The 22,971-nt window shown below is 42.7% G+C and overlaps 1 protein-coding gene across 2 annotated transcripts; it reads left to right on the top strand.

Moving 5' to 3' along the window:
* The first annotated feature begins 540 nt into the window (after positions 1–540).
* On the top strand, positions 541–22,597 carry GPA33 (glycoprotein A33). Of its 2 annotated transcripts, none has more exons than XM_081199700.1 (7): positions 541–830; positions 11,579–11,733; positions 12,789–12,849; positions 14,316–14,480; positions 19,105–19,215; positions 20,423–20,546; positions 22,060–22,597. In XM_081199700.1, the coding sequence occupies exons 1-7, from the start codon at positions 788–790 to the stop codon at positions 22,199–22,201; spliced, it is 801 nt and encodes a 266-aa protein (XP_081055826.1). In that variant the 5' UTR covers positions 541–787; the 3' UTR covers positions 22,202–22,597. The 2 variants fall into 2 exon arrangements, with proteins under 2 accessions (XP_081055826.1, XP_081055825.1); XM_081199699.1 differs by having other exon boundaries at positions 544–830; positions 12,789–13,002.
* Positions 22,598–22,971: the final 374 nt, after the last annotated feature.

Genomic DNA, 22,971 nt, shown 5'->3' with positions numbered 1-22,971 from the left:
AAGGGTTTGTGAGAGGTAACACAACCCTTTGGCCTCTGTTTCAGGCAACTACAGGTGGTGCCTGAGGAAAATTAAGAAAAGCCAGGATTCCAGAAACATAATAGTGATTTTCTGAGCTATAGCTATAAATGTACCCTAGACAGTAAATTGCAGCACAGTGGGTGGAGAAAGTGGAAAGTGTTTTAACAGCACACAACATGAAAACAGTGCTGAATAAACAAAATATTGTAGCACATCTGTCAGGTTAGCAGAATGAATAGAAATTAGGCTAGGCTGCCACAGATAACGCCTAGTCTTGATGTCTTTAATGGCTGAAGCAAGCAGCACTCTTGAATAATCACCATAAAAATTGTAGTGCCTGCAGCAGCAGCAGCAGCAGCAGCAGCAGCAGCGTGGTCTTCTTACCATAATATTTTTCTCATGGTACTTGCACGAGCACTTTCACCTGGGCGTTTGTGATACGTTATTGCTTCCTTTGTGTACTCGTCTGTCAGAAGGGATCAGGAATGATAGGTTGTTTGCTTAGGTGCGGATAGGGTCAATTAAACAGGCAGGGTAGTTTCCTTCAGCTTGAAAGGGAAAAGATAAGAACACAGCCTGCCCTCCTAGTCTGAAGGGGCGGGAAGGTGAGCAAGGGTGAAAGGGGAAGGAAGCAGAAACAGCACATACAGCACAGAAGAGGGGAGACAGTCCAGGCTACAGCAGGAAGGCAGGTTGTCCTTCCCTCAAACTTCAGATTTATCTTTCATTACCTGGATATTTGCTTGGGTGAGGGAAAAAGCACACCATGATGGCGAACAAGGAAGTAACATGGTTTATACTCAGTGCAGGTGAGTAGTACTTTTTGCTAGTGCGATGGACAGGGAGAAGGTGCCCATGGATATTTCATGGTACAAATCTCAGGCCTTGCAGTCCAACAAATTTATAGTAGATACCAATCTGTTGTGCAGGATCTAGGTGTCTCCCATAAAGTCTTTCTGTTACTGGGATACTGCACTGACCCTGTACTCATACAATTCTTTGTTGCTGTTGAGAAAATATTATTTTTTCCCCATTGGCACCTCTATGTATTTTGCCACAGCTGCGTAGAATGTGGATGAAGAAGCAGTGTTATGGGTACCTTTGTGATATTTCCAGGGTTAAGCAGCACAGGACCTAGGACCACACCAATTTATAAATGTTGACTTTTTAATGTTTCATTTAAATTATTTCCCTAATGTTGTGGGCTGCCAGAATGCAACAGCAGTGCCAGACTGTTCATCTAGCATTAGATTAAAACAGAAACACAGAAGCAGGAAGGCTACCCTGGCACACTGCTCTGCCAAGATTTTAATTATCCTAAGTTGTTTGCAGTGCATTGACATGAGGAAAGGAACATTCTGAAATGGTTTTGTTAAATGAATGAAGTCTCTCCACTTAGGTTAAGTGGAGAAATCCTAAGCATATGAAGCTTCCTTATACAGAGTGAGGACATTGGTCCACCTAGGTCAGTACTGTATTGCTCTAATTCACAGTGGATCCCTAAGACTGTACATTTGCTGCACTACTGAGTTATGGTCCTTTCCTAGCTTGCCACAGGTGGATAACTAACAGATTTATGATGGAGATGGGATTGGGGGGGGGGCTTGGGTTCCTGATTCATAATCTTAACCACTACACTACGCATTGTTTCTCCCTTCCCTGCTCCCCAGTAGAATAGATTAAAACAAATCCACAGTAATACAGGATGCAAGCTCACACCTCTTTGTGTGGCTATTTGTCACAAAAGTGATCAGCATTAAAAAGAGAGAGAAAAGAATAAGTGATGGATGGGACAGTGTTGCATACTCTCATTTCATTCAGGATTAGATACCTTGGCGGGACTTGGGCTATGACCTGAACAGCACTTTTCTGTGCAATCTGCTACTGATATTTGTGCAGTGAGGGGACACAGCACACACTACAATATTTTCTGAGCTAGATTGTCACTTCTTTTATCCCCCGCCCCCCATGCAAAAACATGTACCCCATTCCTGGGCAGAAAAATATGGGAAACCCATAAAGACTTGTTCTGACATAGTGGGTGACAAAACTCAGATGACAGGAAGTGTGGCAAGGAGACCTAAAGTGCATTTAACTGTGGGATGAATTCTGGCCCGCCTCACTAGGGATGAGCAACCAACTGGCTCACCCTAGAAGTGCTCAGCGTTTTCCAGTGCTTGACTGGAACACTACAAGAACTTCCCCTCTGGTAATCTTAATTATCCAGGGTGCAAGCCTTTACCTTGAGGATTAAGTGGCCCTCCCATCAATGCAGCTAAAGATCCACAGTGGGAGGGGGCAAGGAATCTCAGCACATCTGTGGGATCATTTGTCACCTTTTCCATCAAGGTCCCACCCTTCTCATCACCTCTTGCTTCCCCAAGGCAAGACAACCTGTCTTAGGAAAGGTGAAGAAAGTGGAGATACTGTTGGAGGCATTGAGCACCAATGATTTGCAGAGCACTTTTCCCTCATTTGGGACCTAGGACTACAAGTCCTAGGATTCCTAATAGGAAAAGATGCCCCATGTATCAGTTGTTGATGCACTATCTCTTGTCCCCCTGGAGTCAAGTTCCAGGTTCCCAGTGTGAAGAGATGCTCCATACATCTAGCAATGCATCATTTCCTTCCAGAGATCCTGGGAAGTCTAGCCAAGTCCCAGGTTCTCTGGGCAGGGGGAGATCAAGTTGATGGGAATGCCTTCCACTGCTGAGAACATACCCCATTCCTCTTCCCTAAGGCAGAAAAACCCTTATCTTGGGGAAAGGGGAGATGATTGTGGTAGAGGCAATGGACTAGCTAGCAGCAATGCATGGGGCATCTTTTCCTCCCAAAGATCCTGGGATATGATTATATGGTCCCTGGTAGAAAAATATATTTCTCATGTCACTGGGGTGGGAGTGAGGTCCTGCCACCATCTCCTCCCGAAGTAGGATTTTTGTCTTTTTGCTTTGTGGATTGGTTCAGATGGGTGGGGAGGGAAGGGGGCAGAACTAAGGTAGGTTATATGCTTGTGTTGATTTCGCTCACATTGATTCAAACAGAGCGCTTGCATATTTGAGCACTCTTGCTTGAAATGGTTGCCTCACCATCTGTAGATGAAGACATACAGTACAAAATAAGTTACAGAGAAACTGTGATCATTTAGAATTCAACAGGTACACCTTTCATAATAAATGAGCTCCATGTTAACTGTGGGATTTGTGCCTGTTGGGCACCTTCTTAAGACACAAAGAGTGGATTTACCTAGAATGTAAGTCAGAAGTAGACCACGAACCCTTTAGTTATGTGATAATTGGAGCAAACACCATAACCTAAATGTGAGAAACTTGTGATAATCAAGTGATAAAACACCATCGTTCCCCCAAACTGAATCACATTTTCACTTTTTAAACATTTTCTTTCTGTTCGAGTTTTAACAACTGGCTAAAGTATTTCTCCTGTATTCTTTGCAACTTTTGAAAACTACTCATTGAACTCTGATACTAAAATTGTTGAACTCAAGATTTGAAAGAGTCAAATAGGCAGCTTACTGCAGCAGTTTGGATGTTTGACACAGGGGCGAGCTGGCATAAATCCCCTGAAGCGTGCCAAGTGACCTTTGGCGAGCCAACCCTTCTCATCATAACCTGCCTTATAGTATTGTTGAGGCAACAAAATGGAGGGCAGGAATTCATGTATGCTGCTCTGATCTCCTTGCAGGAAGGGCAGCATGAAAATGTCGTAAGCAAACAGAGCAAAGTTCATATGCTTACACAGCAGCAACGTGGCCCCATCCACCCAGAAACTGTCCGTACCTGCTGCCTCTGCCTCTACAGACACCCGTGCAATAGCTTTCTGTGTATGATACAGGCTATTCTCTGTGTGACCAAGGGCCCTGCCTTTTGTAGGGACCTCCATTGTAGGTCCCATGCCAGGGGTGGGGAACTATTTTCAGCCCAAATATCACAGTCCTTCTGGGCAGTCTTCCCAGAGCCACAGGCCAGTGGTGGGCAGAGGAAGGCCAAAGTGGGAATGGCAGCAAATGTGAAAGTTACCTTTGTACAGTAGGCTAGTTTCTATGCCCATTCCCACACCCCTGCTCTTGTTTATCCAGGCAAACAAGAATCAATTGTCCCAGTTTCAGCCAGACGAAAGAACTCAAAGAAAGGTTGTGGTCTGATGAAAGGGGATGTGGCTGGGAAGGGGGGTATGGTCTGGGGAGAATCCCAAGGGCCAGATAGAGAGCTGATGGAGAGTAGGAGCAGAAAGAGCACCCCTGAATGGACATGCCTCCCTGGATTCCTGGCACATGGTTTCTGGCTGTCTATTGACTCTCTCTTGATGATGGATTTCCTTCTAGAATTACAGGGAAAAAATATTTAAATTAGTACAAAGTTTCTGTTTAAAGTTCTCATGAAAGACATCCGTTTATGACTGGTACACACTTCTAGCGCTCTCTCTCTTGTATCATCCTGCTGATCCTCAAACGAATATGAGCATGCTTCCACTTGCCCGATCATAGCCCCAAACTCGCATTTTGTGCAAAGGTATGTAACAAAGTTGTGAAGACCTTCTTCCGAAAGAAGAACAGCTCTGGGAGGAGAGGATTTTGAATAGAGAAACTGGAAGGGCAAGGAGAGTGGGTGGCATATAGGGGAAACTATAGCAGGCACACACATTTCACAGGGCTCTCTGGATGCTGCAGGTGAGGCTACTCTTGCTTTCTGGACCGCTTTTCACTGGGAACAAATGTTCCATACAATCCTGCAGTAAACTCCACTCATTTTTGGCTCTCACCACCTGCCTTTTGGCTCCTCCTACCTGCCACCAGCATGTAGCGACCAAAAGAACATCCCCAAGGGAATGTGACCCTCAATAGAAAAAAATAATACCTGAAGCCATGTTCTAGACATAATAGTTATAATAATTTTTATTTATTGTATCCCACCGATCAGACAGGGTAAGGAAGTGGGGAGGATTTGTAGTAGAGATAAAGCAGGCAGGGAAAGGGTTAAGCGTCTTTCCTGCTCTCCCCTCCCAAAACTGTTTGCCTTTTAAAAAGAATTATATTGGAGCTCTGTTACTTTTATTTGTCCATAATGCCTTGATAGCTCATCATGCTAGCAAACAAGCCTTTTTTCAGTCCTCTGCTTCCTGGGTATCCCTGGATCAGGCATAGGCAAACTCCGGCCCTCCAGATGTTTTGGCACTACAATTCCCATCGTCCCTAGCTAACAGGACCAGTGGTCAGGGATGATGGGAATGGAGGGCCGGAGTTTGCCTATGCCTGCCCTAGACCCATCCATGGGATTTTATAAAATAAGCTTAATATTTTAAGCTTTTAATTGTATAGGGCACCCCCCACCCCCCATATTTGTGGAATTTTGTTAAAGTCCTGTATCTGCATTTGCTGGTCTTAAAACGATTTGATCAGTTTCCAAAACCAATTTATTTCATATTTTTAGCCTATTTTAACTTGCTTGTTCAGCGGAGGGTTGTTGTTTTTTTAAAAAAAGCATTGACGGTTAGCGATGTGATGAACATCACAGGAAGAAAAGAGAAAGAAATACAATGGATGCAGAAGGAAACATGCCAGGATGGAACAAAACAGGGAGTTGTCAAAGCCCAGCGAAAAATGCAGCGATTATGCTTTGTTCTCGAGGATCTTCCCATGTTGAAACTGGATTACAAGCCAGTCAGGGAATGTCAGCGCAACGGAACAGATAAAAGAAAAGACACCTAGGAAATTAACCCATTGCCTGCCTGTTGCAAACTAGATATAGAAATCTGATTAGGAAAACGTTTCACAAAACACAGGGCAGCCCAGGCTTTCCAAAGCACCTCATCAAAAGTTGCTTATGGCAATTACCTCATCAACTATGTCAAATGCATGACTTCATTAAAGGCTGCCAACTTCACTGTTGCTACTCCAAACTGTTGAGTGCCCTTATGATGACTGCTTGGACTTATTACTGCAATACTCTGTTTTTGTAGGCTTTTGCTTCCTTTTTGTTCCTTCCAGTGTGGCCTTCTCTGTCGTCTTCTTCTTCTTCTTCTTCTTCTTCTTCTTCTTCTTCTTCTTCTTCTTCTTCTTCTTTTGCGATCACTCACAGCTGAGTAAGATTGTCTTCCATAAATACAGTTTTAACAATAAGTCCGTAAGTGACTGTGGAGGCCAATTCTGGACCCACATGTCCTTCCACAGTGGGGACATTGGTTCCTGGGTGGGAGTTGATCACGGTGTGGATTTGCCAAGTGTGCCTTCCTCTTAGCAAGTTTCTCCCTTGTGTCCTGAGTCCGAGTGTCTTCAAAGTCCATGACACCTTTGGTAAAGGCTGTTCTCCAACTGTAGCGCTCGCAGGCCAGTGTTTCCCAGTTGTCGGTGTTTATACTACATTTTTTTAGATTTGCCTTGAGACAGTCTTTAAACCTCTTTTGTTGACCGCCAGCATTACGCTTTCCATTTTTAAGTTTGGAATAGAGTAGTTGCTTTGGAAGACGATAATCAGGCATCCGCACAACATGACCAGTCCAACGAAGTTGATGTTGAACAATCATTGCTTCAACACTGGTGATCTTTGCTTCTTTCAGTACACTGGTATTAGTTTGCCTGTCTTCCAAAGTGATGTGTAAGGGCCTTCTCTGTAGTGGCACCCTGACTAGAATAACCTCCCGCTAGAGCAGTGTTTCTCAACCTGTGGGTCCCCAGATGTTGTTGCATTACAACTCCCATCATTCCTAGCCAGCATGACCAGTGGTCAGGGATGATGGGAGTCGTAGTCCAACAACATCTGGGGACCCACAGGTTGAGAACCACTGAGCTAGAGGCCCAGTGGAGACAAATGTAGTGTAGTTCCAATGGATGGTTAAAGCACACTTGTTCTCTTAGGCTTTTGGATAAATTCAGGGCTTTTTTTCAGCCAGAATTCGACGGAACTGAGTTCTGGCACCTCTCTGGTGGGCATCATTGCCATTATAAGAGAACAAGGGAGGCGTTCATGGTGAATTTCATCACCTCTTTTTCTAGAAAAATAGCACTGGATAAATCTCACTGGGTGCCTCCAATTCCTGGTATATTCTGAATTGCCCCTCTTTTTGCAGGCGATGGTTTAAATATTGCATTGTGTTGTATTATCTGCTATACTATGTTGTTTTTTTTTTAAAAAATTATTGCATTTTTGAAAGTTACAGAGAAAAGAATAAATTAAAAGTTATACCCAAATACACAAAAAGAAAAGAAAAAAGAGAGAAAAATGAAAGAAAAAATACAAATAAGAGAAAAAAGAATTAAAAAGATGCACACAATTGCTCAAAGGATATAAACCGTAATTTGAATATTCTATACAAAAGGTTCCCAGAAAGAAATTACATTAATATTTCTTATTTTCTATCTTTCCTTACAATCACTTTCTTTCTGTTCCATTAAACTTGTTTGAATCCCTAATATGTTAATTGACTTCCCTCTATCCCTTCGCAGCTTCAACACTTTTCATTAGTTACCAGTAATCTGTATTCCTTTATTTAAATCAATTTCCCCCCATTATATCTGTGAAATTAATATAAGCACAAGCAAGTATTATTTTTGGAACCATATTTAGTCAAGTACTGTAGTTTTTGAAGCAAACCCATTCCTTTTTTACCTTGTCGCCTGAGTGGTTTCTTATTAGTTCTTGTCATTTTGGCTAGTTGGAGGTACTCCAATTGCCACTCGTCTTTGGTTCGTATTAACTCACTTTTCCAGTATTTTGCTATTGATATTCTAGCCGCTGTTGTCGCGTAAATAAACACTCTTTTATATTCATTTGGGATGCTTATCATTAAAATGCCTAATAGGAAAGCTTCATCTTTCTTTAAAAATGTATGTTTTAGCATATTCTTTAGTTCTTCATAAATCATGTCCTAAAATTTTTACATTTGGGGACATGTCCACCACATGTGGAATAAGGTTTCTTCATTTTGTTTACATCTCCAACACTTATTACTGTTATTTTTATTTATTTTGGCTAATTTGCTTGGGGTCAGGTACCATCTGTGGATCATTTTCATAAAGTTTTCTTTTATAAGATAGCACGTGCTGAATTTTAAATCTGTTTTCCATAGCTTTCCCCATTTCCCCATCTCGATAGGATAACCAAAATCGTGTGGTTATCTGATATACTATGTTGTTTTATATGTATGCTGGAAACTGCCCTGCAATTCCTATGTAATTAATCAAGGGTGGCCTAAAAGAATGGCAAACAAATAAAGTGCCCAAAAGATTCCCACTGCTAAATAACTAGCCCTTTGGAGAGGGTGTCACGGTTGCCAGGTAGGAATGCAAGTTACATGCTGGAGCCCTAAGCTACTCACATTCTGAGCTTAGTGGGGGAAGGCAGTTGAGAAAGCTCTTAGTTACAGCTGAGTTGAGGATAGAGAGCACAACATTTTAATATTTTGCCATTGCAACCATGGATGTCTAAAGTTATCCCTCCATGGCTCTGCCAGGAAAAGCTTTTCTCTCTCCCTGAAAATAAGCTACCCCAAGTCAAGCAGAATGCTTGGGGCTGGGGGAATGGGACACCAGAGGGTGAGGCCTTCATGCCTAGCAATGGGTCAATTTTGGTTTCTCTCAGTTTTCCATTTTTACAATCAGCGCTCCACATTTCCACATCAGTTTGAAGTTTTTTTTTAAGTCCTCAAGAAAATCCATCTGCATTTAGTTTAAATTTATCCTATTACACACATTTGTATGCAATTTTGCCTAATATATATACTTCGTTGCAAAGCAATTTCTTCTAATAGAATTCATTTTTATATTTTCACTAATATATGCATTTCTCTCTCTCTCTCTCCCTCTGTGTATACATATACATACATATGTGCGCGCGCGCGTGTGTGTGTATGCATTGTGTGTGTATGTGTATGCATTTTTCTACTCATTACTTGGTTGGCATTGCAAAATTCAGAGAATCTCAAATAATAACTTTATTACAAATGTGTTGACATTTACTGTATTGTGCTTATTTTTTTAAAAAAGATGCTGTGTTTGGTTTGCGTTCAGAAAGTGTGAATTAGATAAGCTTGCCTTTAAATGAGAAATGAATTTGATTTCTCCTACATCCTTATTCACAGCACAAGAAAAACACAGGAAGTGGCTGTAAACCAGGACAGACTATTTGTCCATCTAGCCCAGATAGAATTGTGACGGGCCATTAGCAGTTCCCCAGGGTCTCAAGCAGGGGCCTTTCTCATCACCTGCTACCTTAAACCTTAAACCTGCTACCTGGTACTCCCCAGATTCCATATAATGCTTATGGCTCTCCCACCATGATTTATATATCTGCGGTGTTGTATTGGGATTTGGATCCTATGGAAGCAGGGCCAGCCCTATCATTAGACACTTGTCTCTGGCCGCAGATTTGGAGAGGAACTGGGGTGGGCTCTCCCCTGTCCAAGTTCACTCTGAGTGTGCCTCCTTGCCAACTGCTTCCACCGTGCTTCAGTCCCTGTTGCCAGCGGCTGCTTGTCTTATTTCATGTGGCAAAATGGCTTAGGGTGACAATGTATGTGTGTTTGCACACAAAGGAATTAGTCTAAGTGTGTTTGATGGGACTGGCTTCCTGTGGCTACGTAGGATTGTAGCCTTAGTTTTGTTTTAATTTCTGGTCTCTAGACTTGAGAAAATTCCAGTGCCATAGACATTTAAACCAAAGAATTCAGGGAACTGTAATGTAAGGGTACTGGGAATTGTAGTTCTGTGAGGGGTAAACTACATTTCCCCAGGTTTTTTTTGGGGGGGAGGGGTGTCTTTTAAATGTGCTTTAAATAAAAACACTGGGAATCATTCCTTAGTCCCTGAGCCCCTTCTCTTTAAGCTCAGCTAAATCCCCCATTAGGTGGGAGAAGTTCAAGGGGTTCCCAGGTTACCTTGGTTACAGAACAAATACAGCTTTCCAATAGGTTCTCGGCATATATGAATTTTTATAGAAACACTCCCCTCAACTTAAATTTCAGTGTGCGGGGGGCGGAATTTTCTGAGTGAGACATTCCTCTGCAGTTTCTCTAAAAGGGTTGGGCTCTCTCACTTTTCCTCTCTGCCTTTCTCTTTTTTCTCTCTGAATGCTGGTCTTATGACCTGATTATGAACCCACCCCTGGAGGAACCGGTTTCTCCAGCACAATTGAGTTACCTCAGAACATAATAATGTACACTGCCAGGAAAAAAAAGCCTTGTGGGCACACTGAGCTGAGAGAGGATCTGAGAGCCCTGGCCACCAACAGCAAGCTAGCTTTTTCCACACATAGGAGGACTGTCCAGGAAGTTGGACAGGTGCCTCAGGGATGTAAGATATAGGATAAAATGCAAATAGATAGAATCATAGAGTTGTAGGGAGCCTTATGGGCCATCTAGCTTAATCACTTGCTCATTGCAGAAAATTCAGAGGTAGGTGGTGGTCAAGCTGTTGCCAAGCTTCTCGTACTGTCAATAGGTTTTATGTGTGCAAACTGAATTATGGGGGACAGTGGATGGAACCCCCCACCTGCCATCCCTTATCGTACTAGTTGCAGGCAAAAAAAGTGGAACTGCATTATGTGTCAGCCGGGTGTGGTGACAATAAAAACTTTACGTTCAAAGGACCTTGTCCCCCTGTACATCCCTGAATGAGTCATAGAACTCAGCCTCATGGAAGCCAGTGGGAGGGAGGGAGGGAGGGACAAATAAGATATCTGAGAAGTCACAGATGCTCTGCCAGATCCTTTCACACCCCATGTTGTGTTTTACTGTATAAACTGATGTGATATGCACAGACTAAAGGTAAAGGTAAAGGAACCCCTGGCCATTAGATCCAGTCGTGACTGACTCTAGGATTGTGGTGCTCATCTTGCTTTATTGGCCGAGGGAGCTGGCATACAGCTTCTGGGTCATGTGGCCAGCATGACTAAGCTGCTTCTGGCGAACCAGAGCAGCGCACGGAAACGCCGTTTACCTTCCTGCCGGAGCGGTACCTATTTATCTACTTGCACTTTGACGTGCTTTCGAACTGCTAGGTTGGCAGGAGCTGGGACAGAGCAATGGGAGCTCACCCCGTCACGGGGATTCGAACCACCGACCTTCCGACCGGCAAATCCTAGGCTCTGTGGTTTAACCCACAGCACCACCCGCGTCCCTATGCACAGACTACTATTATTTTATTAATGGTTTTACTGATTGTTCTGCAAACCACTTTGTGATCATCTGTGGTCTCTTAATACTGGAAAGAACTAATGCTTCTTGCTTGCCTGGAGGGAGGAATGTGGGCGTGGATGTAGAAAGCTCTGGTTTTTGTGCAGCTGGAAGGTAACCTACCGTACAAAGGTCACATTGATTGCCCTGCCTACCTATATCTTAAGGGGATGCAGCCTTTGGGTTGGAAAATGTTTCTCCAACCCTGTCCTAGAGCAGGCGAGAAAGCGCGTTTCTTACAGAAGGCAGATACAGATGTGGAATGCAGATGTGTGCGATATCTTAGTAGGGCGTCCTAACTTATGCATGCTGGCTTTCCAGTCAAAGTGACAAAGATAACAGTGGAGTTTCTGACCTCTCTTTCTCTTTTTAGTTGTGGCAGCTGTTCACGCCCTCTCTGTAAACACACCTCAGAAGCAAGTGCGAGTGAAGAGAGGAGATAATATCACCCTACCGTGTACCTACGAAAGCTCTGTTGTTACTCCAGCTAAGGGGGACATTGTTGCCTGGATGAAAATGCCAGAAGAGGTGGGCAGCCATGGTGCAAGGCATATGATACGCATGAGTGTCTGGGAGAAAATGGCACTCTGTGAAGAAACAGGTGTGCCAAGACACCAGAGGAGCCTCTTTGACCTCTGTCAGTGAGCAGCCTTTCAAGGGTTCCTTTGGTCTTGGCTGCAAGATGGGGCCAGATGGTAGCCTGAATTTTGTTTTAATTCCAGATCTTTAGTCTTGTGGCACATAACATCAGGCTGCCACTTTGGCTTTGATCCAGCACTTGACAGAGGCCGCCAGTCATGCATAGCAACTGGTGACTCCAGATGGGGGCACATATCCCCTAGGGCCTATCCAGTTCAATTCAATGTGAGCAGGATGAGCAGTACTGGTTCAGATGGTTCAAAAGCAAGTCTGCCTGTGTTCAGTGGAGTTAACGCCCAACTAAATGTCCAGTACCCCAGGTCTGTGCATGACTACATGGAGGCAAGTCCCATTGAATAAGAATATTGTGCACTGGGAGCATTGCCTACTAATGTTCAAGGCTCCAAAGGAAAGGATTTGGTTTGACTGATTGTTTGGAGGCAATGCAGCAGATTGACTTGGCCCCTAAAACAACTTTAAGCTCATGGAAGATAAGTTTCTGATCATATCTTCCCTGCTGCCGCCAACCATGTACATAAAATGTATTTCTTGAGGGTTGAGAGGTAGGGATGGAAGGACCTGTCAATTTCAGTTTCCTCGGTTTCTCATTTTTTCCTGCCTTAAATTCAGCTCTCCAAATTTTTCCAGCAGTTTGTGTTTGCTTTGTTCATGAAAATTCATCATCATGAACATATATTTGTATGCAGCTCTTGACTAATGTACACACTTAAAAGTGATTTCTTCCCCTACTATAATGCATTTTTTGATTTTTTTTTTTACTACTGAATTTCCTCAGCAATGAGACAATTCAGGAGATAGGGATAGGTTGGGTCTCCTTGTGTTTTGTTTGTTCATTTCGTGGTTAAAAATATTATAGTGACAAACAAAAGATTTGAGCCACAGTAATTAAGTCTTTTAAACTGATACTCTTCTCTTATTGTTAGGCAGAATTTATTAACCGGTACCTTGCTGATGGTGGAACATGGATTAGTGATGCTTATAAAGGTCGGGTGAACTTCTCTAGCAATACAAATAATCATGACATTGGCATCATCCTCAGTCAGGTGACCTTGAATGACAATGGTACCTATGAATGCTCAGTCCGTCTTCGCGATGATCCTCCCTTGACACATTCAACAATGGAACTTTTGGTCCTTGGTAAGGCATTCTGCCCTTTGTATACATACCAGTCTCACACCTTAGTTCAGTAGCAGTGCACAACAAGCAGGAAGTGCTGCTTGCAATGATCAGGGCGTAATCGGATCACTAAAACTGCTCCACTGCAACATAAGGCAGCCATGCACATTTGTTCTAGATGATGCTATCATGTAGTGTTTGTGCCATAGATCACTGGTCTTCAGCTGGTGGATCACGACCCACTAGTGGACTGTAGCCTAATCCAAGGGGAGTCATGATAGGAGCACTGCCACCATGCAAATATATGGTAAAAGATTAAGAAATGGGTCCCCAAATGCATGTTCGGGTTAAAAATGGATCCTGGGTCTGAAAAGGTTGAAGATACCTGCCATAGATGATCTTAGACTTGGTACTCATGGCTTTTCCTCCCACCTGGAACTCATCAGAACTCAGTTCTGGCACCTCTCAGGAGGGCAGCATTGCTATTGTAAGGGGAAAAGGGAGGCATTCATGGTGAGTTCTGGCACCTCTTTTTCTATAAAAATAACACTGTCGGTATTCATTACAGTGGAACCTCAGTTTTTGATCATCCCGGAAGCTGAACGTTTCAGCTTTTGAACATCAAAAACCTGAAAGTAACTGCTTTGGTTTTCGAATTATTTTTGGAAGCCGAACATGCCGCACGGCTTCCGTTTTGAGTTTCCCTTTTGTATTGAGGCTTCCATATTGCGTTTCAGATGTTTCAGAAGTCTAACAGTCTCCCGGAACGGATTACGTTCAAAAATTGAGGTTCCACTGTACTAATGGAAAGAATGGTGAAGACAACCATATATTTTAACCAAGTTTTCACTGAATGGGAATATGAAGAAGTGAGGAAGGTTGGAAGTTGTTCTATAGCAGATAATACTTCCCACGTGTTCTGACAGCAGTTCTCCAGGAATTCAGATGTCTAATTTCATCTTGTTGCAAACTGACCCATGATCATTGGATGAAGGGCACTGTATAAATTCACTAAATAATAATTTTAATATTTCCCATGACTTGCCATTGATCCTTAAATTGGAGTAGTTGAGGTATGAACTTAATACCTTCTGCAGCGCATGTGCACTTCTGCTAAGCTATTGCCCCCACCCAGTCAGTTTATGTGCCTAAAGAAAATTGTGAAGATGTGCAGATTTTGGAATAAAATGGGTCAGTGCTGTTTGTGAAGGTCAGCATGCATTACTGTTGGTGATGGGATCTGAAGACAGAACATGTTTTAGGCTCTCCTCAACACAACAGCTTCCATTCTTATGTTGCTGAATTTGCTCAAGTTATTCTTTCCCCCTATCTAGTGGCTCCATCCAAGCCAGACTGCAAAATTATAGGGACCACAGAATTCGGACAAAACATTAACTTGACCTGCAATTCTATCGAAGGATTCCCCAAACCCGAATATTCCTGGCAAAGCTACAATCCAGAAAACAAACAACGAGCACTCGTAGGAACAGTAACGCCAGGTAAGCAGTGAGATGTTGGTACTTTGTGAAAATCGGTTTTCTGTATTCAGTTTTTAAACGCATGCAAATATTTTGAAGATTATTAATGTAAAAAGAGGAATGAAAAACCATCATTTTAATTTAGTCCTTACAAGCACAGTGTAGATGCGATCTTCCCTTGTCCATTCTAATGTTTTCCTTCTCTCACTGGTTATCTCTGCCATTTTCTTCATGCCTGATTTCATTCAACGGCAGCAACCGTTTTAGGCACACCTGATATGTGTGAACCCAGAATTGACTCAAAAACATCACAAAAAGGAGTGGAACATGGTGGGGGCGAAATGGGGTAATTGCAGGCTTTTTCAATGGTGCGTCAAATATACACAATTTCACTTAAAAGCGTGGTGCCTTGGAACGTAACCCCCACATAAATTGGGAGTTTACTGTAATAAATTCTGGATGCAACAAGGCAAAAGTGGCACTCTTATGACTTTCATTTCAGCAAGAGGCAGGCCCCTAATTCTACCAGCAGACCTTGAAAATTAGTGCTAGCTCGATTGCAATGAATCCAGAATCATGCTCACTGCCTGGTTCTTCTCTCACAATGATTAAAATCATTACTTTGAAAACATACATTAGTTAATGTAGGGTGAACATAGACAATTGTTCACCATGAGGCCATTAACCACAGTGGGGCTTGTAATTAATGGGCAATCTAGTTGCTTCTCTCTCCTCCTCCTCCTGCCAAGTGGCGGTAAGGAGGACTCTATCATGCTCTGGCCTCTCCAGTTCTCTGATGCACCTGTTCCAAGCTCTCCCTTGTGGCACTGACACAACCAGGTTTCCTGTATAGCAATTAAGAGATCCAGACTTTTTAAGCCTACATGTGTCAGGCTGGGTACGTGGGAGGTTGCAGCACACCCATCTGTCTTGGAACAGATTATATCACTGTTGAAAGACAGGGCAACACTGCACTCTGCATATCTGTTTCCTTAATGTGCAACCACAAACATTTGTTTGCATTTGATGTTGAACAAACCTAACCCGCTCCCGTTGGGATGCTGATTCCAGCGCCGATGTAGCGCTGGCTGAAGTGTCCAATGCCACTACCCTATGAGATGCTGTGAGATCACTTGATGTTTATGCCCCTAATGATGTCAGCAAGATACTTGCTACCCTCTGTTCCCCCTTGATCTCTGCCCCTCTTGGTTTATTCATCATCATCATCATAAACTTTGTTGCACTAGCCAAAGGCCATGACATCATCCACAAAGGAAACAAAAAGAAAGTCAACAATAACCATAAAAACAAAAAACACACACACAAAAAACACCAGGCACTGTGAATACAAAGACCAACAATCACATCTCCTAGAAATTATTTGTTGCATATGATATAATAGCAGGGGGTTCTCAGGTAGAATGCGCCAGCTTAAATGTCTGAATCACCTTTGCAATTGACCGCTATTTTATCTAGTTCTTTTCTCCTGATCTTCTTAGCTGCCAACGCATATGGTGCTAGTTTATAAGTTATGAAGTTCTTGATTTATTAAATGTAGCAGACTTGTTGGGTCGGGAACATGGTTAATGCTTCATTGCTTGAGGGGATGGTTCCTGCAGCCACTCATAATGAAGCCTCGTCCCCATCTGTTGCTTTGGACTAACTACTGACCAGTTGCTAATGCCCACTTTTTAGGAAATGTGGCTGAGAGGGTTATGATGGGGCACTTACAGTCATTCTTGAATGGTGTAGATTATCGAGCTCTAGTCCGAGTTCAGACCTGGCCATGGACGGGACTGAATCAGCCTTGGTCAGCCTGATGGATGGCCATTATCAAGAATGGGACAAGGGGAGTATGACCTTGCTTCCTTTGCAATTTATGTGTGGCTTTTGATACCTTTGACCCTGCATATCAGGCACAGTATTACAGTATTCTAGCCATATTTATAGAGCGAAGAATAGCATTGGCAGATTGTTTTTCAGCCCCTGGCAGTTAAGCCATAGGACACTGGAGGGAGCTGTTTTATTCCCAATGCTATTTCCTATCTATATGAAGCTATCAGGACTGGTCATGAAGGAATTTAGGACAGGATGTTGTCAGTAAGCTGATGGCATTCAGCTTTATTTCTCCATAACATCCGAATCAGGAGAGGCCATACAGGAGCTGAGCTGATGCCTGGATGCAGTGATGAGCTAGATGAGGGGAAATAAATTGAGCCTAATTTCTGACAGGACAGAGGCCCTATGGATCTATGGTTCTGGTGCATGGGAAACTGGCCAATTGCCTGCTCTGAAGCGGGCTGCATTTCTTCTGAAGGAGCAAGCCTAGGCATGTTCCTAGATCTAGGTTTTGTCCCTGGAGGTTTAGTGGTATTGGTAGCAAGGGGTACATTTTACCATCTTTAAGGTAAAAGTAAAGGTAAAGGGACCCCTGATTAGGCCCAGTCGTGGCCAACTTTGGGGTTGCGGCGCTCATCTCGCTGCTGGTGTACAGCTTCTGGTCATGTGGCCAGCGTGACTAAGCCACTTCTGGCGAACCAGAGCAGCGCACTGAAACGCCGTTTACCTACTCACTGGAGCAGTACCTATTTATCTACTTGCACTTTGACGTGCTTTTGAACTGCTAGGTTGGCAGGAGCAGGGACCGAGCAACGGGAGCTCACCCTGTCAGCAAGTCCTAGGCTCTGTGGTTTAACCCACAGCACCACCCGCGTCCCTTTACCATCTTCAGCTGGTATTTATTTATTTACTTAATTTATTTAATGATTTTTGAACCACTTAATCAAAGAGCTAAGTGGTGTGCAAATAAAATTGCAAATAAAGCTAAAACCTACAAAACAACTGAACCATTTTAATTAAATTAAAATACGACAGCTGCCTGTTCCATGACTGGGATGGCCTGACCACAGTAGTCCAGGTATTGGTAACTTCAAGACTGGATTACTGCAACACACTACATAAGGCTTCCCTTGCTCCTGATTGGGAAACTGCTGTTGGTGCAGGGTGCAGCTCTATGATTGGGGACCAGAAGCGAGATCTTGTCCACATATTATAATTGTCCTCAAAGATCTGCACAGTCTACAGGTTTGTAACTTGGTCAAGTTCAAAATTTCCTAATTAGTACATAAGGCCCATAATAGCCAGCAACCAGCTTGGTTGAGGGGGCACCTTGCCCATGAGGGCCTATTCAACTGCTTACACTTTTATGTATACAGTGGTACCTCGGGTTAAGAACTTAATTCATTCTGGAGGTCTGTTCTTAACCTGAAACTGTTCTTAACCTGAAGCACCACTTTAGCTGCCACTGCGCCGCCGCTGCATGATTTGTTCTCATCCTGAAGCAAAGTTCTTAACCTGAGGTACTATTTCTGGGTTAGCAGAGTCTGTAACCTGAAGCGTATGTAACCTGAAGAGTATGTAACCCAAGGTATCACTGTACCATGTAATGTTTGTTGTGTATTTATGGGGAGATGATGGTAGTGTGGTGAAACCACTGCTCTGGAATTCACAGTCTATTGACATTTTAGGCATCTGCTGGATATATATATATATATATATATATATATATATAATTTAGCTGCCTTTGGTTTTTTTTAAAAAAGCTTTGTTGATCTCATTTTGTACTCTGCTTTAGGTAGCCTACATATTTTTCTCAATAGTTCTTCAACTAACCTTTGTGGATGCAGATTGCCCACCCCCAAAACATGCTTCGTTTTGATTGTCTAAGTAAGCCTTTAAAATAGCTCAAGATTTGCAAAGAAAATGTGTGCAAAACATGCTCGTTGTTCACTAGTTTTGCCCATAGGTGGCACCACTACACCAGGATCCCAGTCAGGCACTGTAAATACTGACATAATCCCCATCTCTAGGGGTATTGGTTAGTTTATTGTTTTCTTCTCATTTTGCTTCAGAATAAAGATTTAACTCTGGCCCATATTTTTATATATTAAATTGTCAGTCAAGAAATCTACAAAGAAAGATCAGAAAAGTACAACTTAAAGAGCAGGGTCCAGTTATTGCTGCAATTGGAGCCCGTAATGGAGGGCGGAGGATAGGCCTGGCATATTCTTGCATGTATCTGTATCCATGTTAGGATTAATGCAAGTTGCATGGAAAAAGTACATAAAAATTGTGGTAGTCACATGAAAACACAGTTTCATGTTGTTCTGACGACCCGCCTAGTTTCTATGTGGTGTGAAATGTGGAGCTGCTAACTCAGTCACGAGCATTATCAGAAAGTCAGCATTGTGCACTAAACTGGATACTAATCCAGTTTAATCTAGTGAGCTAGTCAATCTCTTTCATTTTAATCCATCTCATGGATTGTTGCAAGAATAAAATTGGAGCAATGGCCGCCTGTACTGACTGGTCCGCCAAAACAGAATAAGGGACTGCATTTGGGAACACATGGTGACAAACGCAGTAAGCAAAACCACACGTGTGGCTTGCCTGCATCTTCTCTGCAATCGATCCTTGCCAGAGCTCAGGCTCCTGGGCAATGCTCTGGTCACTATGAAACCATCATCCAGGGTCCATAAGACTCCTCACATAAGGTGGATTTAAAACCGCAATATGGCTGAAGTCACTGTTTCTATTTGCACCTGCTAAATAATGATGACCCTTTCCATCTTCTCTTTTGCATCAGGAGTGCTTATGCTGAAGAACATCTCTATAGACACCACTGGCTACTACATCTGCCTTGCCAAAAACTCTATCGGAGAGAGTTCATGCAACATCACTGTTAATATCACACCACGTAAGATTGCAACGTGCAAGGGTGGGGAGGGGAAGAAAGCATGGCTATTATAGTCTGATCGGCAAAGCATTTAAGTCCCTAAACAACTCCACGTCCCATTTTAAGAACTAGTCTCACTTTGCTTAATTGCAAAGCTTAGATGTGGCTGCAGTTGAGAATAAGCCCAAGACTTTGTGATGACGTACGGCTCAGAGTATGTTTCCACCCTAGATATTTGTTGCCTAATAGCCATGCTTCGTTTGCTCACTTTTTAGGGAGTGTCTACATAGGACCATCAAATCATTTCCCTATTTCCTCTAGGCTCTTCCTCTTTTTTGAAAACAAACCGAAACAGCACCACATTGGTAGATCACCAAAACTCAGCTATCTATTTTCCCTAACAGGCCTGGTTTTGATGTGTTTAATAGCATATTGATCAAACAAGTCTACTGTCATTCATCTATACCTCACACCCCTCCTTTACTATTGATCACTTTTCTGGCCAAATGACATTTTAGCCGTGTTTCTTTTAAAGCGACCTTTTAACTTGCATCTTCCCACCTATTTTAAATTATTCAAATACTAATACAATAGAATTTGAGATAAAATTTATTTCAGTGAATTAAAAAATGATTTTTTTAAAAGACCAGCTTTCTCTATCAGTGCCATTTTATCAGCATGTTTATTAGACAAAAGGCAAGTTACTTCCTGTTTATTCTGCTTTTAAGTAGAGCAGTCATTTTTCTGAGAAAATTTCTTTAAAATTTTTGCTCACCCCTAGAAAAGCCCCCCCTTTGCATTTCCCCCCGATTATTCTCCTCCATTATTGTTCTTGGTGGCAGCTGCCATTTCCAACGTGCTGAACCCCCCCCCCCCAAATTAAGTAGTAAACTACCCTACTGCCATAGTGAACCACTGAGAAACTGCTTGGTAATTTTCCTTGGGGTGTGTGAGTTTTGAGTGACCATTTTCACATTACTCTGTTATTCATTTGACCCCAACAGCAGCTAGAGGGCCAGTTTCCCTAATCCTGTTCTACAGAAACCATCTAGTTCAACCTAGATGAGCCCCCTTCCTGGCTTGTCATTCACAAGTTGCTCATTTGTCATATTATATTTAGCCAGAGCCACCCTCAGGCTAGAGGGAGAACAGGAGTAAGAGCTCTTCCCCAAAGGAAGAGTTTGTTTCTCAACTATGAGGTGACTAATGCTAGTATTTTCTTCTACAGCATCCATGAATTTTGCCCTACTTGGTGGAGTCGTTGGTGGGCTTGTTGCTGTTGTCATTATTATTGCTGTTGTGGCTTACTGTTGTTGCTGCAGGAATGGGAAGGAAAAAGACTATGAGATGACGTGAGTGCCTTTCATTAGGTGGGGGGTGGGGTGGAATAAAAGTAGCATGGAGAAATTACATACTGCATGCACCTCTGAGGCAGCCGTCTCTCTCTACTCCCCTGCCATGTCCCTGTTGCTGCTGCTTCCAATAGCTTTGTACTCAACACTTCCCCAACAAGCACAGCAACTGCTGAGCTTTCTAGCTGCTAGCAGCAGGTAGAAATGGTTTAAACCAGAGCTTTCCAAACTTTTCAAGTTGGTGACGCACTTTCTGAACATGCATCATTTTGTGACACAGTAATTCATTTTACTAGCAAACCGGAGGTTGAACTAACCCCTTTCAGCCCCAGGAGGAGTGTGGGGAGCATTTGTGTGACACACCTACACACTGCAGCCAGAACATTAATATGTTGTGACGCACAGCTTGAAAAGCTGTGGTTTAAACAAAAGAATGAGGAAAGGCTTTGGACCCCTTGGTAAATAGTTCCAAAGCAGTTTCAATCTGCAGATTTTTGGGGGTGTGATTTTCCCTTAAAAAATTCATACATACTTGATGGGAGTGGAATTGCTGATCTGCTTGTGTGCAAGAAAAATGGATCAGCTCAAGATGTCCATCCCTACCTGCTACCAGGGAGGTGTTTAAAACACACTTTCTTTTGGTCCACCAACTATAACATTGAGGGTAGCTACATAAACAATTAGGTTTAAATGCACGTGGCTTTACCATTTCTTCGTAAATTCCTGCTTCATAACAGCAAGCCTCAACTTTATATTATCAATTTTGAAATTATGCTATGAAAATGTTGCAAATGGAGATTTATACCATATGAATTCTCCAAATGGAGGTTATTCCTGTGAGATTAGGCAATCGTGAGAGTAAATAAAATAAAGCTGGCTCGGAAAACACACAAGGATATTTTGAGATTGACTTCAGAAATAGATTTGTAGCACGACTTAATGTGAAAGTGTCTAGCATTTACATCGTGCTAGTCCTCTTTTTAGTATGCATAACAAACAACATATGCGAGGGGGCTCTGGAAAGCTTAAGCAAATGGAAATTTACCCAGTAGGCCAGAGACACCTCTTTGCCAAACTAAATTATTAAACAACTGTCTCTGAAGTTAAGTTGTTAACAAGAACCAATTCACTCCTCACTTTCAGGTTTGTTCATGAATTACTGTTTTTACATACATGGGCAAAGCATAACATGATGGTGGTAGCACACAGATCTCCACAGGGAGACTCATGGAACCTCAAAAGCCATGGGGCCGAGTAGTAATTTCCTAGCATTACTTTCTAGTAGCAATTCCAGAGGTAGGAACAGAACAACTCTAATATGGTACCTGCAACTCCCACTTCCTTGGGCCCCTCCAGAAGGATGCCATGATCGACAGTGTCAAAAGCCACTGAGAGATCAAGGAGAACCAACCGGCTTGCACTCCCCATCTCTTTCCTATAATACTAAGTCATCAGTTAAAATTAAGAAATACAGATAACTGAAAATCCATCTTCTTCTGCTCCAAATTATTAGGGAGACAGAAAATGGCGATCATCCACCTGAGGTAAAAATACGGGGACCTGCTGAAGAGGAGATTCAGGACGAGGAGGAAGAAGAGGAAGACAGGCACCACCCAGTACAGCCACCCATTTCCAGAGTGTCTCCGGAGGTTTAAGAAGCTGTGGCTCAAGAGATGAGCATTCCCATTTGAGGAAGGAAAAAAAAAAGACTGTTGTTAAATATTTCTCTTTCACCTTAACTCATGCGGCTTTCCAAGACAGTATAGGCAGCAAGTTTGTGGAGGCAAAATCTGACTTGTTTCCTCATATGCATTTGGTGCATATCTACTCATAAGCTCCTTTCCCATTTGCCCATCAGAGTTGCCTTAAAATGGAAAAGGAAGGGGGACTCCAGGACAACCGTTATATTGTCAAATTGACAATATACACTCCATTCAAGTTTTCACGTGGTGTGATTTGAATTATTGTGAACTGACACTTTCCAGTATATAGGAAAACAGGGATATCTTTTATTTCACTTTTCACTAAGTAGGCCACTGCGATGCAAGAAATCTAGAGCCTTTAGATGAGCAGTTTAAGACACCAGCTGTTACTTATTTGTTGTGCAACATCTACATAACACCCATTATAACTGTGTTGCTATTATCGGAATATTATACAGTGGTACCTCAGGTTACATACGCTTCAGGTTACAGACTCTGCTATCCCAGAAATAGTAATTCAGGTTAAGAACTTTGCTTTAGGATGAGAACAGAAATCGTGCTCTGGCGGTGCGGTGGCAGCAGGAGGCCCCATTAGCTAGTGTGGTACCTCAGGTTAAGAACAGTTTCAGGTTAAGTACGGACCTCCGGAACGAATTAAGTACTTAACCTGAGGTACCACTGTAGTTTCCTCAATATTCAAACCAGAAGCTGCTAATTCCTGT

The sequence above is a fragment of the Podarcis bocagei genome (genome assembly GCF_964188305.1).
Source record: "Podarcis bocagei genome assembly, chromosome: 6".
NCBI lineage: Eukaryota > Metazoa > Chordata > Lepidosauria > Squamata > Lacertidae > Podarcis > Podarcis bocagei.
Note: the sequence above shows the minus strand (reverse complement) of the source record. Positions and strands in the feature narration are given on the sequence as shown.

What these genes read in the sequence shown, in the direction of transcription:
- GPA33 (XM_081199699.1), top strand. Translation starts at nt 788, where the DNA reads ATGATGGCGAACAAGGAAGTAACATGGTTTATACTCAGTGCAG. An exon ending in ATGGTTTATACTCAGTGCAG is followed by an intron (nt 831 to 11,578) that starts GTGAGTAGTACT and finishes TTCTCTTTTTAG; the next exon opens with TTGTGGCAGCTGTTCACGCC. An exon ending in CGTAGGAACAGTAACGCCAG is followed by an intron (nt 14,481 to 19,104) that starts GTAAGCAGTGAG and finishes CTTTTGCATCAG; the next exon opens with GAGTGCTTATGCTGAAGAAC.